General features: G+C 40.8%; 1 protein-coding gene across 1 annotated transcript in view; it reads left to right on the forward strand.

Moving 5' to 3' along the window:
• Window positions 1–19243, forward strand: part of LOC115192670 (transport and Golgi organization protein 1 homolog) — a 30847-nt gene that overhangs the window by 6806 nt on the left and 4798 nt on the right. Inside the window, 16 exon segments of the mRNA XM_029751469.1 lie at window positions 657–782; window positions 911–932; window positions 1057–1142; window positions 1248–1325; window positions 1458–1568; window positions 2026–2097; window positions 3782–3886; window positions 4004–4243; window positions 4353–4385; window positions 6366–6419; window positions 6531–6633; window positions 6709–6835; window positions 7014–7206; window positions 7398–7465; window positions 10288–10372; window positions 10776–10891. Of these exon segments, the coding sequence (XP_029607329.1) occupies window positions 657–782; window positions 911–932; window positions 1057–1142; window positions 1248–1325; window positions 1458–1568; window positions 2026–2097; window positions 3782–3886; window positions 4004–4243; window positions 4353–4385; window positions 6366–6419; window positions 6531–6633; window positions 6709–6835; window positions 7014–7206; window positions 7398–7465; window positions 10288–10309 (1440 nt within the window). The 3' untranslated portion in view covers window positions 10310–10372; window positions 10776–10891.

Below are 19243 nucleotides of genomic sequence, written 5' to 3' on the forward strand. Positions count from 1 at the left end.
CAGATCGAGAGGTGCCTTCAAGTTGTTGAATTTTGCTTTGACAGCTTCCCCTTACATAACTATCACCTGAGGTTACATGCCATTAAAATCTATATGTGGCTCATGTCTAGTGATATGTTACGTAATCATCTGTTTTGTTTATTGGCCATTTTACAGGGTGAAAGGCTACATGATGCAATCTTTTGCAATCTAAATTCACATAGACCTGAGACTTGTTAGTTAGATCCACTCTGTGGTGATTAATTTAGCTAATCCTTGAGTTTCGCTGAGCGACTGCGATGGAAGTTCTGTATTGTGCAAAGGTCACCATGGTTGGACAGTGGTAGGGCCTCAGGCCAATCCAATCCCCATTGATTACATAAGGTCAAGGCAAATCTTCTCTATTGATTTTGATCAACAACTAGGTTATAGGCTACATCTATTTCTAAACCCACCTTGATTTGATCTGAAGATATGCCTCTTTGCATTGGCAAAGGGTGCTCAGTGAGATAACCATTAGCTGTGCTTGTAAACAGAACACTGGAATACCTGACAGGTTTAGTTAAATGTTTTTAACATCACTTATTTTCTTCTGTCATCTCAGCCCAACTATTACCCTACTTATTTGCTAAGCCTGACGTGCTGTAGTAACACTGATTGGACATGTCTCTCCCCAGATGGTCACCAGCCTGCCAGAGCACTGGAAGCCAGGTCCAGACTTCTATGGCGTGTCCTGGGATCCCGTACTGGTCACTGCAGGTGCCAGGGTCATCGGCTTCCTCTTCTGGAGGAGCATTCTATCTGTAAGTCTTTGTTGCACAGTTACTGCTTTCATAATTTCATAATGTGATTGCTTTGTTATTCTATGATGTATTGTATGCTACTGTTGAGGAGGTTGTTTGCTGCCACTTTTCTTTTCCCTTTCTCACAGGTCAAAAGCAAGTCATATCTAAGTAAGTTCTTCTCTCTGGCAATTTAGGGTGCATAGTGAATCCTCATTCATTTTGCTTACAGGCTGGTGTCCTTGTCACGTGTAAACCATGTCTGATTTCATACTCTTGTCATGTGTTTTATTAGCTACTGAAAAAGAGATGGCAGACAGGATGAAAAGGCTTGAACAAGAGAAGGACATACTCCAAAAGGTTGCTGAACTGCAGCAACAGGTAAGTTGCAGAGACTTTTCACATACTAAGATCCAGACTTTAGAGTTCAATGTGAATTAAGGGACATAATGTTTTGACAGTATATTTCTACTGGGTTCCCCTCAGGGCGAAGAACTTAAAGAAAAGCAAAAGCTGTCTGAAAAATCTGCCACTTTATCTCTGGAGAATATCCAGGAATTGGAGGTGAGTCTCTAAGAAATATTATCTTGATCACACGTCATTGTCATGCTGACGATTCTTTTATTTTTCATTATATATTTTTTTCTTCTCCATAGTGTTTAAATTGACTCAGCATTTTATTTTTCTATCTAATAGAATATTGGGCAAGAGATGCAGAGACAAAATGAGTGCCTGGACGAGGAAAATAACTTACTCGCCATATCCTTTGACAAAGAGCGGGCCAATACTGCAAAACATGAAGATATGGTGAGTAATATTGAGCGATTTAGCTGTAATTAAAATGTTTCAAAACAACCAATTCTCTGACATTGGTTCAATTATTTGAATTCCATTAGGTTAGTTTATTATGTGAGCTCAATGTGCCGTTTCTCTAGAGAGAAATAAAATCAAGCACAAACGTCGGGATGTTGTAGGAAGTTGTAGTTTTCAACAGGCAAATAAATATTCAACATAGTTTAGTGCAGAAAATGTGGTAATTGACAAAATTGACCACAATCCATTGCACCTATAGCTGCCTGGACATGCGCAGGCAGACACAGAAAGAAAGGGACAGCCTGCAAACGAGAGAGATGAGCAGTTGCTTGCGTGATGTAGACAGCATAGGCAGCTACTATTAGCCAGCTACCCTCCTAAATAGGATGGCTCGTTGATGAGCACAGAGAAATATGGTTGTCATTATGCTTATCATTATCTTTGCCCATAGATGTCCGAAATGGACAAAACCATTGAGAAGTTGAAGCGCAGCAAGAAGACGACCCAGGACGCACTCTCAAAGGTGTAGGTCATATACAGTGGGGAGAAGTATTTGATACACTGACAATTTTACAGGTTTTCCTACTTAAAACATGTAGAGGTCTGTAATTTTTATCATAGGTACACTTCAACTGTGAGAGATGGAATCTAAAACAAAAATCCAGAAAATCACATTGTATGATTTTTAAGTAATTCATTTGCATTTTATTGCATGACATAAGTATTTGATACATCAGAAAAGCAGAACTTAATATTTGGTACAGAAACCTTTGTTTGCAATTACAGTTTCCTGTAGTTCTTGACCAGGTTTGCACACGCTGCAGCAGGGATTTTGGCCCACTCCTCCATACAGACCTTCTCCAGATCCTTCAGGTTTCGGGGCTGTCGCTGGGCAATACGGACTTTCAGCTCCCTCCAAAGATTTTCTATTGGGTTCAGGTCTGGAAATTGGCTAGGCCAATCCAGGACCTTGAGATGCTTCTTACGGAGCCACTCCTTAGTTGCCCTGGCTGTGTGTTTTGGGTCGTTGTCATGCTTGAAGACCCAGCCACGACCCATCTTCAATGCTCTTATTGAGGGAAGGAGGTTGTTGGCCAAGATCTCGCGATACATGGCCCCATTCATCCTCCCCTCAGTCGTCCTGTCCGCTTTGCAGAAAAGCATCCCCAAAGAATGATGTTTCCACCTCCATGCTTCACGGTTGGGATGGTGTTTTTGGGGTTGTACTCATCCTTCTTCCTCCAAACACGGCGAATGGAGTTTAGACCAAAAAGCTCTATTTTTGTCTCATCAAACCACATGACCTTCTCCCATTCCTCCTCTGGATCATCCAGATGGTCATTGGCAAACTTCAGACGGGCCTGGACATACGCTGGCTTGAGAAGGGGGACCTTGCGTGCGCTGCAGGATTTTAATCCATGGCGGCGAAGTGTGTTACCAATGGTTTTCTTTGAGACTGTGTTCCCAGCTCTCTTCAGGTCATTGACCAGGTCCTGCCGTGTAGTTCTGGGCTGATCCCTCACCTTCCTCATGATCATTGATGCCCCACTAGGTGAGATCTTGCATGGAGCCCCAGACCGAGGGTGATTGACCGTCATCTTGAACTTCTTCCATTTTCTAATAATTGCACCAACAGTTGTTGCCTTCTCACCAAGCTGCTTGCCTATTGTCCTGTAGCCCATCCCAGCCTTGTGCAGGTCTACAATTTTTATCCCTGATGTCCTTACACAGCTCTCTGGTCTTGGCCATTGTGGAGAGGTTGGAGTCTGTTTGATTGAGTGTGTGGACAGGTGTCTTTTGAACTCGTTACCTGCATAAACAGGTAATGAGTGGAGAACAGGAGGGCTTCTTAAAGAAAAACTAACAGGTCTGTGAGAGCCGGCATTTTTACTGGTTGGTAGGTGATCAAATACTTATGTCATGCAATAAAATGCAAATTAATTACTTAAAAATCATACAATGTGATTTTCTGGATTTTTGTTTTAGATTCCGTCTCTCACAGTTGAAGTGTACCTATGATAAAAAATTACAGACCTCTACATGCTTTGTAAGTAGGAAAACCTGCAAAATTGGCAGGTTATCAAATACTTGTTCTCCCCACTGTAAGTGAACATGCCCAATAAAAGTATGTCAAATATATTAACATTGCAACAATCAAATTTAAAGTGTATATTTCCTTTTAATTATCCTTATCATTGAATCTGTAGTCTACCATTCTGATGGATGAAGCCAAGCTCTGCGAAGATGCCCGGAATGTCCAGCACCAGGTTCTGGAGAAGGATATTGCCACCCTGAAGGAGGAGAACCTCTCGGTGAGTACCAATATGGAACAACGATTCACACTTTAAGCCTCATGACATTGTGTAGGACTCATTGGCCATGCAGGGCCTGCATAGCACTGTCCTTATGACCTAACTTCCTTGTTACAGCTGCACCATGCTGCCAAGTTGTGGAAGGATAAGCACAGGGAGACAAGCGAGCAGATCAAAGTCTACCAGAAGTCCCAGAAAGACCTAGAGGATTCCCTCGTTCAAAAGGACCACAACATTGAGTTTTTTTTTACACGTTACGATATTGTTACACACATCAATTCTTGTTCACACCTTCTCAAATGCACCCTGATGACAAAGAAACATGTCACCTGTATTATGTTCCAAAACAATCCTTCTTGACTGATTCCAGGGGGAAAGTGTAGTGTATCAATTGGTGGTTCCCAACCTCTCTGGCAGGTTTTATCTGACCTGCTAGGAGACCTGGAGGCCTGCGATGACCTGAAAGGTGGAGTTCTGGCTAACGGGGAAGCCTCTAACAGTAAGTCACCTGACACGGTGTCCTAATCATAGGAGGCTGGTGGGAGGAGCTATAGGAGGATGGGCTCCTTGTAATGGCTGGAATGGAACCAAATACATGGAAACAGCATGCTTGACTCTTCCATTTATGCCATTATAGTGAGCCAGTCCTCCTATAGCTCCTCCTACCAGCCTTCTCTGATTAGGATACTGTCATGTGATCTGGTCTTACGTAGCAAAATTTGAAATTGTTTATTTTTTACATTGGATTAAAGTAGAGACTCGGAGCAACACAAAGGTATATCATACACTACAGTTGAGGAACAATGGGAAAGTAATTCTGCTTTGAAAGTTGATAAACTTGTAGCCCGTACTGGAGAGCTCTTCTTCGTCTATACCCATTCTTCATTGTTCACACCCTCTTAAACCTTAGCCCCACCCATCTCTTTAAGGATTCACATGCATGGTAGTGTACTAAACAACCAAAGATTTCAAGACTAAAGGCTGGTTTATACTACGTCTATCGACATGTCTGTAGACAGTTGTCGCAGTGTCATCATGATCATTCAATAGAATGAAATAGAATTCTTCGTAATAACGAAGAAAAAGTATAATCACAAAAACGACAGGCCGCATGACATCAGCAGCCTGGTGGTCCAAAATAGCATAACTGGTGTATTTTAACACCAATAAACCCAACCATTTAAAAATATAATTTTGTATATGTCAATCTAGCAAACCAAGAACATTTCTAAACAATGGTTTGGTTTGTTTCTCGCTTGTTAGTTGGCTAGCCAGTTCAAATAATGATCATATACCTGACAACGTCTTAACTTTAGTTAATTAGTATTCATTATTACAGGAAAATAAACACACAACGAAATCATTATTTATGAGTGTGACTAAGTAAAAGCATGGTATTCTACCGGAGAATTTTAGAACTTGGACAGTGTCTCGTTGGCCTAACGTTATATCCAAATTGTGACTATTGTGCAGGTCATGTTCTTCACATTACTGTCTCTGGTGAACACACACATGATATCAAATAAAATCTGTTTAATTGTCGCATGCACAGGATATAGAAGGTGTAAACGGTACAGTGAAATGGTTACTTGGATAGTGGAGTCTTTTGTTTAGACTAGCTAGCTAAACAATTAACTATAATCCCAACTCATAACGTTACCACCCTGCATGAATCTCCTGGTAGCTAAAACTAACCAACTAGTTCAATGTTACCTAGCTAGCTAACATTAGGCTATAACTAGCAATGCAAATGCACTGAGGTATGAATGTTACGTGTAGTAATATTAGCAAGCGATCCAGCCAGCTAACATTAGCTAGCTAGCTAACAATACGCTTTATTTTGCAATGAGAAAATGACTTTCTGACAAAATTAGAAACTTATATCTGAAAATGGTTTCCCTTAGTTTGAAGATGTATTCTGGAGACGGGTGTTTTATACAACAGCATTCTATGTGTTCTATTTTCGACTGCCTCTGCATATTTGCAATCAAACGACAGAATTTTCTCCATCTCCTTAGCTATCATACTCTGCTTCCACCGGACAGTCCACTGATTTCAAAACTTGGTCCTCCTAAAAGTGGAGAGCATCTTTCAAAAAAGCTGTGTTAGGAAGGATTACTTACACATACTGAGAAGCTCATGTTATAGACAGAAGCGTGCTACGTGGCAGACCAATCCGAACTCGTTTCATGGCGTGTCCAGCTCATCCATTATCTCAGCCAATCGTGACTAGAAGGAAGGTTCCTTTTTCCGTGGCTAAACTAACTCGGCTCGTTGTTTACCATTTTTATTCTTATTTACGAATGGCATACAAGTTTGTTATTAAGGCACGTGAAGTTCAAGTTCCAGAAGGCAATTTGCCAAAAAAAAACACATTTTGAGAGTTTTACATTCAAATGCCTCTCCTGTGAAGTATTGACGCGTGACATACGCCTACTTTCCTGAAACGTGTCACTGTGTTTACAATTATTTGTTTCAGACAAGCAGACCATCATCCAAAACCGCATTAAGCAAAATGATGGACGTCTCTCGGGTAAGACTGAGTTCTTTCTTGAACGGACCCAGAATTCTGTGTACCTGAAGGCAAGTAAAACTCGTGCTCAGAACCAAGAAGTGTGTCAACTCTTGCACTAACTGTTGGCAGAACTTTCCACAGGTCCAGACCACTCTGTCTGTTGTGGCGGAAGAGCGCGATCGCTTCATGACCAAGCTGCTGAACGAAGAGAATTCCAGGAAACAGCTGGAAGGTATGTCCCAGCAACTAGAATTTGATATGCATCAGTGCCTTTTCTCTCAACACTATCAACTTGTTATCGCCACAGAGCAATTTCAGAAGCTGGAGCATGTCATCTTGTTGGTGAAAAGTGACAAGAACCAGTACAAGACCCTGCAGCAGAAGAACGAGATCATGACCGAGATGTACCAGCAGAAGGAGAACGCTTTGCAGCAGTAAGTGGAATCAGAAGCAGTGCAGTTCATGCGTTAATACCATAGTAGGGTTTGTTCTCCATGGCACCACAGCATGTAAAAAAAACATGTTTCCTTGTCTTTTACTGTATTCTTTTACTCTGAGGTTTTCAAATGGACTTTAACTAGAGTTTGATTTAATTTGTGTGTCGTCTTACAGGAAGCTGACCAAGGAGGAGTTTGAGCGCCCCAACAAGGAAGACCGGCTGACGGAGGTGGACGGGAAGGCCCTAGAGGAGGAGGTCAAGATGTGTAGGCAGCGCGTTAAGGAGATCCAGGACGAGCTGAAACGGACCGAGAACTCCTACAAAGCCCAGATCATTGAGCAGGAGCAGAAATCTCATGAGAACTGGGTAGGTACAATACAACTTTATTTGTCCATTTGTTAAAGAAACAACAGAAATGTTTCATTTCTCAAACCCCATCGATGGCACATACATTAGGATCAGGACTTTTTTTTTTTCAGTCTGCTGTTTGGCCAGTCATTTGTAAGGTGAATTTAGTCCAAAATCAGAGATTTTAAATGTTTCTTCCTTCTCTCTAGGTGATTGCACGCGCCGCAGAGCGAGCTCTGTTCGACGAGAAGAAGGAAACAACTAACCTTCGTAACTTGTGAGTGCAACACTAATACAACAGACTCAATTGGGCTATACCAATGCAGGGCTCAAGGCTTATTTAGTTGATGGCCCCAGCACATGATTTGGTTACATCAATTTTTCGCCACTGCACGGATATAATGACCTGACCTGTGTCCCATAATGTACCTGCATTCCATACAGAACCAGGCAAATAATGACTAGCCATATTTTACATTAGCATGCCCTTGAGTTCTTACATTGATTTGGATAGATTTACTCAGGGTTCAATGTGAACTTTTTGTCTCAGTGGAAGTTTATAAATCCATTGGGATGCATGCTTTCGCGCTCTATTCAGCTAGTAATAGGCTACATTTGGTTATTAATTATATATTAAAAAACTGTATGATATATTTTTGCAACGTAAGACATTACTCTGTTTGTTAGAATTGCAGAAATGTATTTTCTCAAGTAAACCTGTCTAAAATTATTTTACATCTCAAAGTAGTATGTTGTTGTTTAAGACAGACTGCTTTTCGAAGGAGAGATCAATGTCTACAGTAGGCTAGCCGAGACGAATGCTAGTTGTCTTTTTGTAGTTTTCTTTTTGTACACTATCAACAGTAGCCAGTAGAATATTTTTTTCTCCAGTGACAAGACAATTGAGATGGTATTCTAGGATTCAAAAAGTAAGACATTTCATCTAACACATCCAGGGAATGCATGATTGTTTTTTTGAAACCTGTCCAATTAGGATCCGATATGTCTGCCTACACACCTTGACCTAGGCTATATTATTCACCACCTGAGGAAGTGGAAACTCAAAACCCTTATCTAGATTGTTAACTCTAAATATGTTACTAGATAGCCAAAATATAAGCTAATTTATTAGCAAATGTAATGTCTTACAAAATATTTCCAGCGCTAGGCCTATTCACTGCAAATGGCGCGCTCTGCGGACGCATCAAAACCATGTACTACATAGCCTACTCCGGTTGTTAACTTCTATGGGCTACGTGGGCCACCTGCGGGACACAGCCAGTGAAATATCAGGGCGGCAAATTAAAAAAGAACACAATGTCATAATTCAACTTTCTCAAACATACGACTATTTTACACCATTTTAAAGATACACTTCTCCTTGATGTAACCACATTGTCCGATTTCAAAAAGGCTTTACAGCAAAAGCAAAACATTAGATTATGTTAGGAGAGTACATAGACAAAAATAATCACACAGCCATTTTCCATGCAAGGACGTGTCAATAAAACCCAAGACACAGCGAAATGAAGCACAAACCTTTGATCTTCATCAGATGACACTCCTAGGACATTATGTTACACAATACATGTATGTTTTGTTCGATAAAGTTCATATTTATATCCAAAAACAGCATTTTATATTGGCGCGTGATATTCAGAAAATGTATTCCCACCAAAACGTCCGGTGAATGTGCACATCAATTTACAAAAATACTCATCATAAACGTTGACAAAATGCATAATTATTTTAAGAATTATAGATAGACTACTCCTTTATGCAACCGCTGTCAGATTTTAAAATAGCTTTACAGAGAAAGCACATTTTTCAATATTCTGAGTACATAGCTCAGCCATCACGGCGAGTTATTCAGACACCCGCCAAATTCGGGGCAACCTAAACTCAGAATTAGTATTAGAAATATTGTATTACCTTTGCTGATCTTCGTCAGAATGCACTCCCAGGATTGCTACTTCCACAATAAATTTTGTTTTTGTTCCAAATAATCCATATTTATGTCCAAATACCATCCTTTTTGTTCGTGCGTTCAGAGCACTATCCAAAGGCATAACGCGTGAGCGTGGAACGAGAGACGAAAAGTCAAAATGTTCCATTACCGTACTTAGAAGCATGTCAAACGCTGTTTAAAATCAATCTTTATGATATTTTTTATGTAAAATTGCGATAATATTCCAACCGGACAATAGCATATTCATTCAAGAAGAAAAAGAAGGAACGGAGTGCTCGCGTGACAGCGCATATCCAATCCCTTTGTTGCCAGGCAGACCACTCAGTGACTGAGCTACTATACTCTGCCCAGTGACAGGAAAATGCTCAAACCACTTTCTGAAGGCTTTAGACAGCCAATGGAAGCCTTAGGAAGTGCAACGTCACCCCACAGACACTGGAGCTTCGATAGAGAATCAAAAGAACTACAATTCTCAGACTTTTCACTTCCTGCTTGGATTTTTCTCAGGTTTTTGCCTGCAATATGAGTTCTGTTATACTCACAGACACCATTCAAACAGTTTTAGAAACTTCAGAGTGTTTTCTATCCAAATCTACTAATAATATGCATATTCTAGTTTCTGGGCCAGAGTAGTAACCGGTTTTAAATTGGGTACGTTTTTCATCCAGCCGTGAAAATACTGCCCCCTAGCCCAGACAGGTTAAGTGGTGCCATGAACTCCATATTGAGAGCTGGGAAATGGAATTGTATACTCACAGAAAGCTGTGACTCTCCTCTCTGTAACTAGAACAACAGTAGCTGCTTTGCAAACTGCATTTTTCTGATTTGCATTTTAAGCAACGGTCATATGGTTGTGCTTATTAGAATGCACCTCTCACCTATTGCTCACTCAAAATGGAGACAGGCAGATCCTTTCATTTGGTTTATTTTTGGTCAATTGCACATTTGCTTTTTTGAATTAGTCATAGTAAATTAAAAAGAGGCACAATGTGAACCAAAGGTCGCACTGCCAAGTCGAAGGCCACAAATGCAAGTGTTTTGGTCACAGTTTTGCAATGCAGTAAGTTGTTAGTCTAGATTTGGAGGTACAGTATTGAGAATCGAAATGTCTGTTCTCTTTTTCACTCTAGACTGACATGTCCAGCAAGCTGAATGAGCTCCGTAGGCCTCTGTTCAAGCCCACCTCTGGGATGGCTCCCATGCCTCTCCGACGAGGTAAGAACCGATCCTCAGTTCCCATTATTTAGTGCTGGCGACTGGCACGCCTGGGGTGCATTCAGTAAGGCAAAATCGTCAGAACATAACTTGCCGATAGAAATGAAATGAATAGGGCTGAAATGACTTTATTCTTGAGAACAGAAATATGATTCTCTGTCTGAACGTTCTGTAACGTTCCTGAACATTTCTATTGTCTTGTCGGTTGGATATCAGCTGTGACTGCAAATTAGATCTTGGACTTTTTAACTGTCTGATGCCCCATCTGCTTTTTTACGTCCACCCTCTGAAATGCATGTTTTCCTGAGGTTTTGATTTGAATTCCTTGTAGCTGGTCCAATGTGGAGAGACTAACAGTGGTATTTGGCTGAGTGTTTTGTTGTTAAATGGTTTTGCTAAACAGGTGATTCGTACTGGCCCTCACCTGTGAGTGGAGGTGCCCCGTCCCCCCCTCTCATGATAGAGGTTCACGGGTGCCCCCCCCCTTCATCCCTGCGGGGCGAAGGAACGAGCCCTATGGTGAGTCTCCTGAACCCCAGCCCCGGACAGCCTTGGCCCTGCTGATTGGCCGAGCAGTACCATCCCTCAGCCAATCAACCCCCCCCCCCCGTTCACCCTTGTACTCCCCGCTTTCTTTTTCACCTTTCCGTTTTCCCTGTCTTTACCCGTTTCAATAATTTCACTTATTTTACTTATTTTTCTTCCTACTGCTCTCATCCTGCTCCTAGTTGGTACCTACCTCTGACCTTTTCCTCTTCCTAATGCTTGTCTTCTGATTACGTCCTGTGGTGGCTAATTTCCACATTACCAAATGAGGAGTTACAAACACACCAGTCCGAGTTAAACTACATCTTTAATACTTAAGATACTTTTGCAAAAGTTCTTGACCCCCAATAATGCATTCTCTCGAATGAACCAGGAAGGTGATTACAGAATTGCTATAGGGATCTTTTATAGCAACGATACACCCCCTTCAACGTACATTGACAAACCACAGATACTTAGTAACAGTTTACAAAGGTTAAGTTTTGTATGACAGATATCAATAAAACACATCAGACAGTAACTGCTATGTCAACAGGATTAATGGTATAGCCCAGTATCTGGTCTCCTTAGAACCGGCCCTCCCTGGTACGGTATTGAACAGAACTATTTCATCCAATGGCATATATCAATTGTCAACTCTAGATACTCCCATCTCAAGCAAACCCCCTCTTGACCCCACTCCTGGACAGGCTCACTGGGGGGAGTGAGCCTCTAGGCCATATATTATCACAGGATAAGTGTGAGATCTAAGAGAGGACATACAAGGGTCCATTTACTGCCATAATCCTCCCCACAAGAAAGAAAAGGAGGGAGTGACTGCTCACAGACATTGTGGAGACAAGTCATTGGTTCCCCATTAATCACGCCATCCCTTCACATGGTTTAAGAAATAGGTAAAGACACATTCCCATGACGACAAGTCTGACCTCTCCCCTCTCTGGGCCCCAAGTGTCTGAGCCCCAGCTAAGGTAGATGTGCAACTGAAAAGACACCAGAGTCCAATGGACACTTTCTAATGACAAGTACCTCAAATAAGCATATTATACAAATAAAACATCTTAATTATCTATGTTACCCAACTAATTCTGATTCGTCCACGACATTCCCCTCTCAAGGGACTCCGTCCCTTCTAGAGAATCAGAACAGTAACGTTACAGCGGAACCAGTGTCTAAACACTGGCTTCATCACAACAGAAAAGACAGTCATCCCTTCTCAACTTAAAAGAAAATCACCAGATTTAAGAACATTCATTCACATAGAACATACATATTCTACATAAACCAAAAATCACAAAACACTAACTCATTTCATGGGGTTCCTGCACATAACATCCCAAGAAACTCAGCACTGTCTCTTATTACCATCCCCCAACATTTACTAAACACTCTAGCAATTTGTCTGGGAAGGTTATGATACACAGTCACCTGCACGAATCCACGAAGAAAAACAAAAAATGCATCCAGTTTATGAGATTCAAAGCTATATTTTCCATAGACAGTGAAAAGCACATAATGAATGCATAATGCAGTGCATGCAACAATGAAGTTTAATAAAATAATCTTTAGTTATCTATCACACTCCAATGGATCAGCATAGTATGTTGGAAATGACTATTTTCATCCCAGAAACTATAATTAGCATATCTTGTTGTACAAATCCAGGTAGTGACTCCTAGTTAAAATAAAATGTATATCCTTGGTGCCTAATGAACATGACCCAAGACAAACATCATGATTCCACTATTTATAAAGCAATGCCTATAGATCAAATAGATTAGGATCCTTTTCACTCTCCTGATCAGAGTTCACCCATGTCATTCACCCATGGCATGCTTATAATAACCTCAACATCTTTAGTTCATAACAACAATCAAAACAATCAATCCCTAACACATTAATTTCTTCACTCATTTAGATATTAACATATTCAACTCAAATCAATCCTTCAGTTTTAAAATTCATTCAATTTCCAAATAAAATCATAATTAGAACTCAGTTAATTATCCAACCAAAATTTTCAAAATGACATTGCTCAGTGATTCAACTTTGTCTTATCACTCAAAGTAACAACTCAATTTAAACAAACATCATCATTAGCAGAATGTACATTCATTTTAACATCCATTATAATTATCCCATAATTTCTACTATTAACAATTTTATCACGATTATTCTATAGATCAGTATCTCAATGCATTCTTAATCTAAATTACTATAATTTTACGTGGTGTAGACCTCTAAAATCAACCTGATACCCCAAAAGTCTAAACAGTTTTGGGCACAGTTGACCAAACCCCTCTCTCCAGGCACTGATTCTTCTGGCGTCCTCTTCGTTCTTCTTCAGATAGCTTTAAAGTTCAAAGTGAAGGGCCCATTATAATGTCCCAATGTCAATGTTTCACCTTAGATGCCCATTATGTCTTGTCCATTCGTCAACCAATATACCAGCAACATAAGAAAAGTTTAGAACAGCACCTTTCCCCATGCTCACTCCACGTGGACTCCTCTCACACTCCTGAGAGAAACATGAGAGAAAAGCAGTTGATAGCTTAGATCGGATACTGTGCACCGGTTGCTGGCTCGGCCATTCCTCTCAGTAGAAATGGTTCGGACAGGGCCATATTCAACGCCTTCGTCACTCCTTCTTCAGCCAATTAGAGGGGGTTTGAGGTACACACACTTTTCGGTCCAATTATCTCTTCCATGCATTAAGATACCATCTGATGTCACTTTTCATGATAACCTCGAAAGAACAGATCACAACAACAGTTTAGTTCAGTTCATTAACTACATGATAAATTATTACTTTTACCAATTATTCTTAATACAAATGTCTAAACATTCAAAGAGAATAACAACACATTCTATTCTTCCAAATTGGCTAATACTTCCCATCACAATTTCAACTTCATCGCAGAGCCACAGAATCAGGAAGTTAGACCTATAACCCATCAGGAATAGAACAGAACAAACAACACAACAATACACTCCTTCACATATCACTCAAGGTGTGTAAACTTTAATCCAAATTTCAAAGAACTGAATCCAAACCCTCAAAGGACTGTATCCTCCCCCATTTTTTTTTAACACATGACTCTCCATGAGTGTATAAAAAAACACTACTACAAATCAAAAGATAAAACAAAAAGTCAAATAACATAATCAAATGAAAATCACAACTCTGAAAACAAACAACAAAGAAAAAATAATTTCCCCGTATGGTCATAGGAAAACAGACTTCAAGCAGCCTACCCTTAGTGAAAGGCAATGCCCTATATCACATAGGTCCAAATTACAAATATGTCTAAGAACTTTAAATTCCATCATAATTATAAATTTCACGAATGACCTTGAAATCAGTATAACAAATGACCTAAAATGTATTATCCAAATGGCTTTCCCATGAGGCTGATCAGACCACACAGGAAAACCCAGACAAAGGTCATAAGTCAAACCACCCCTTCACAGAAATGTTTCTTACTATCTTAGACAACAACAAAAAATTACAAACGTCAAACATTTTCTACATGTTCTACATGTTGTATCACAGGTTACCCAGAACATTTCATTAACAAAAGAATCCACATCTTTAATTAAAACGCAGGGAAAAAAACTTCCAAAAATTCCATGTGTATACCCCTTTAAGATATCTTAGCACTAAGTCAAATGAAAACTCACCAATACCACAGGAAATAGAAAAACAAATCAAACATACTATTTTAAGAACACAAACAAATAGTAATAACAAATGTGTTGTGTATGGGTATTTGCAAACCCTAAAGTAAAAACAACCAAAACATTTCCAGGCCTCTTCCATTTTGGTAGTTTACAGCCTCAATCTCACTCACCCAAGATTATAGCCCCAGGAAACATTCCAAAGAGAGACAATAAAATCCCCATTTTCCCAAAGACAAACACAAAACACTTTGTTAGCATTCATTATACAACTGATTCAGAAACCCAAACGTTAACTACAAACAAAACCTAATGATAATTCCACTGTACTCCCTCAAATCATGAATCATTAGTTTTAATCTGCATCAATGTATATGCATGCTTAATTGACCCTTAGATACAATTATCCTGGTATCATTACTAGACCAATGTCCAACAAATATGTGATAGCTTTTTTCACCTTTGGATTGTTCAGCAATATTTAATCCCAGGCATTTAATAAAATGTAGTTTGAGACGTGTTCTCTCATGTCACCTTTAACATACATACTTCAGTTGACTTTCATCCGTCCTGGAGGAAAGAATCCTTCTCAAACACATCAGATAATACAATGTTTAATTAAGTGAAAACAACACCAAAAATAAACAGTAAACAATAAACAAACCCATAACCTCTTTCTAGCAATCAAATCATTTCAACCTGTTGCATAAATTTAGTAAAAACAAACCTTGTCGTTTAACAAATCTAAAACCTTAAAGTGTGCCGTCTCATAAGCTTAAGAATCAAAACTAACTTTTTTCCACTCATAATACAAAATGTTTTAATTCCCCAAAGGTCAATACTGTTCAGCTCATACATGAATGATTTTCCTTCTGTCTGTACAGGGTCTGAAATTCCAATGTATGCAGATGATACAGTGATAAATGCATGCAATTAACAAACAACCTACACAAGAACTCACTACTGTAATGGTTGAGATGACAAAGTTGCTCAGAGACTCATGTTTGCATCTCAATAAAATTAAAAATAAAACACAAAACACAGTCTGCATGTTCCTCACAAAGAAAACACTGATGCCCCTGAGACAGATGTCTATGTATCAGGGGAAAAGTTCCACGTGATATCTGATTTTTAAGTTCCACAGCATCATACTTGATTCCAACTTCTCTTTTTAAAAGCAAATGAAAAAGGTAATTCAAATAACCAAATGCAAACTAGCTAATTTCCAAAACATATTAAATTTGTTTTACTACATAAGTAACAAAACAATGCTCCAAGGTCTCAGAGCGAGTAACGTCACCGATTGAAACGCTTTTAGCGCGCACCACCTCGGTTACACTCCCCTCCCTTACAAAGCTCGCGTCCTCGCGCTATCTTGCGACTCTACGTCTTACAGGGACGCGCACGCCGGCCAAGCACACGCACAACTGTGATGAATTCGCACTGTCCCTGTAAAATAAAATTAACTCAACCTGCAATTCACTGTACTGTCCTAACATTGTTCCACGTAATGGAAACAGAGTATAATGTTTTAATACATAAACTTCCTTCTCTAATTCACTGGTGTTACCTAAACATTCAAACCAAGAATCAATAACCAGCTTTCACATCACAAAATCCTTCCTTCCAGCCAAACAGCCCAAGCATAGCTCAGCGCACATAACCAATTCTCTTCTCATCTTTTGCTTTACCCGTAAGCAAAAATATAACCCACTACTCACCCAACGTTCTGCCTTACCTCTATAGTAAGATTAAAACCAAACTTTACAACTTCCTCTTCTCTTTCAGCTTCACACTTATGAAATATCCAAGACTTTAAAAGTAACATGTAAATCGCCATACTTATAACACAATTCATTCAACTCTTTCTCTGTATGTCAGTTCCAGCAACAGACAACGTATTGTAATGAAACAGCAGGGAGCAGGTCTCGAACCCTCGACCTTCTAGCCCGAAGTCCGGCGCGCTATCGACTGTGCCGCAAAAGTATGCCCGCCCGGCAGGGTCGATTTCCGCGCTTATAAACCCAGGGTCGTTAGTATCATATCAAAATTCTCTTGCTATTATTTTCTAATGAATTAGCCTTCCAATTTAAACTAATCAAGCTATCAAAACGTTACATTTATATCTTAAACGCTAGCAACCGTATCTCTCCAGGCAAAACATATCAATAGTAGAATTATCATTTAGTCCCCTGGTGCATGGGCTAGGATATGAACCCTGGCCTCCTACGTGGCAGGCGACAATTCTACCCCTGTACCACCAATGCTAGACTCCCAGCAAATAAACCCATTCACAATTGTCTGTAGTCGTAAAATCAGGCACGTATTACCGAGACAATTCCCAGAAAATAGCCCTAATTTCAAAGTCCAAGCGTTACTCCGGCGATGATTCTCACATGCCAAATGAATAGATTAGCAGTCAAAGAGTAAAATCAACATTCATAGACTAGGAAACAGATCTTGCGCCTTTTAATAAAAGTAGATTATGTTTTCTCAACGTATTTCAATGACTTTACTTCATCATATTAAAATCAGCCAATGATAATTAGTTTGATGGATACCCTAGGCTTTGTCCGACTTTATAAACTACGTCGAGATTCCATCTTAATTCGCTCTAACTTTATGGAAAACGGTTTATTCAATAAATCCAACAACTCCTCTCATACTGGGAGGAAAAATAAAACAGTTTCAGACCTTAAGGGCATTTTTATTTCAACTGTTGTACCCAGACGGGGATAATACAATAAGCATTTATAGTTACATCGTTAGGGTAAGATAACCAAAAGTGGACACAATCCAATCAGTATCTAGAGCACAATTTCCCAAACATTGTAGACAGTTTAATAACGCTTAAAACCTCATCTTTATTAAATGATCCATTAAAGATACCAACTCCAACCTACGTACGTCTACGAATGGATGGTTTAAATTGTATCTAATTATATTCTCAGCATTCTTTATCAAATCTCTAGTAATCGATTATACACACGTACAATTTATCATATTTTCACAGAATCCATATAAAACGTTAGAAATGTTTAGGTACTCACACAGAACTTTAAGGATCACCCACACAGGATTGGCCCGATACTCACACAGAACTGGTCCGATGTTCACACAGAACATCAGAACATAATTGAAAGGTTACTCACACAGAGTAAACCTGCTCACACAGAACGCTCCTACAAAGATTACCTAGTGGTAACTTTAACAAAATACTCACACAGAGTAACCCAGGGCATACCTGGCTAGCACATTTAAAATAATTGGAATTCACCACCTCTGAGTGTCACTTAGACAGTCACACAGACATTCTCAGAACTAGGTCCTTATTCCAATAGGGCTTCACCAAGTACCATGTTTCACACAGAACACACAGTCACCCTGGCCCCTCACCCCCACAGACCGCACCAATCCCCACTGTGATCAATTCAGTGTCAAGACGGCTCTAGGTCGCCCGCAACCGACCAGTGGCAGAATGCTGGCGGTGCTTTCACTCTAGTGGTAGCATGAGACGGCGGTGCTTTCGGGCCCTCACTCCTCTCACATCCCACCCCCCGTCGCCAAATGGCGGTGCTTTCACTCTAGTGGTAGCATGAGACGGAGTCTACAACCCACACAGTGGCTCAGGTAGTGCAGCTCATCCAGGATGGCACATCAATGCGAACTGTGGCAAGAAGGTTTGCTGTGTCTGTCAGCGTAGTGTCCAGAGCATGGAGGCGCTACCAGGAGACAGGCCAGTACATCAGGAGACGTGGAGGAGGCCGTAGGAGGGCAACAACCCAGCAGCAGGACCGCTACCTCCGCCTTTGTGCAAGGAGGAGCAGGAGGAGCACTGCCAGAGCCCTGCAAAATGACCTCCAGCAGGCCACAAATGTGCATTTGTCTGCTCAAAAGGTCAGAAACAGACTCCATGAGGGTGGTATGAGGGCCCGACGTCCACAGGTGGGGGTTGTGCTTACAGCCCAACACCGTGCAGGACGTTTGGCATTTGCCAGAGAACACCAAGATTGGCAAATTCGCCACTGGCGCCCTGTGCTCTTCACAGATGAAGCAGGTTCACACTGAGCACATGTGACAGACGTGACAGAGTCTGGAGACGCCGTGGAGAACGTTCTGCTGCCTGCAACATCCTCCAGCATGACCGGTTTGGCGGTGGGTCAGTCATGGTGTGGGGTGGCATTTCTTTGGGGGGCCGCACAGCCCTCCATGTGCTCGCCAGAGGTAGCCTGACTGCCATTAGGTACCGAGATGAGATCCTCAGACCCCTTGTGAGACCATATGCTTGTGCGGTTGGCCCTGGGTTCCTCCTAATGCAAGACAATGCTAGACCTCATGTGGCTGGACTGTGTCAGCAGTTCCTGCAAGAGGAAGGCATTGATGCTATGGACTGGCCCGCCCGTTCCCCAGACCTGAATCCAATTGAGCACATCTGGGACATCATGTCTCGCTCCATCCACCAACGCCACGTTGCACCACAGACTGTCCAGGAGTTGGCGGATGCTTTAGTCCAGGTCTGGGAGGAGATCCCTCAGGAGACCATCCGCCACCTCATCAGGAGCATGCCCAGGCGTTGTAGGGAGGTCATACAGGCACGTGGAGGCCACACACACTACTGAGCCTCATTTTGACTTGTTTTAAGGACATTAC

The sequence above is a fragment of the Salmo trutta genome, chromosome 1 (assembly GCF_901001165.1).
Source record: "Salmo trutta chromosome 1, fSalTru1.1, whole genome shotgun sequence".
Classification (NCBI taxonomy): domain Eukaryota; kingdom Metazoa; phylum Chordata; class Actinopteri; order Salmoniformes; family Salmonidae; genus Salmo; species Salmo trutta.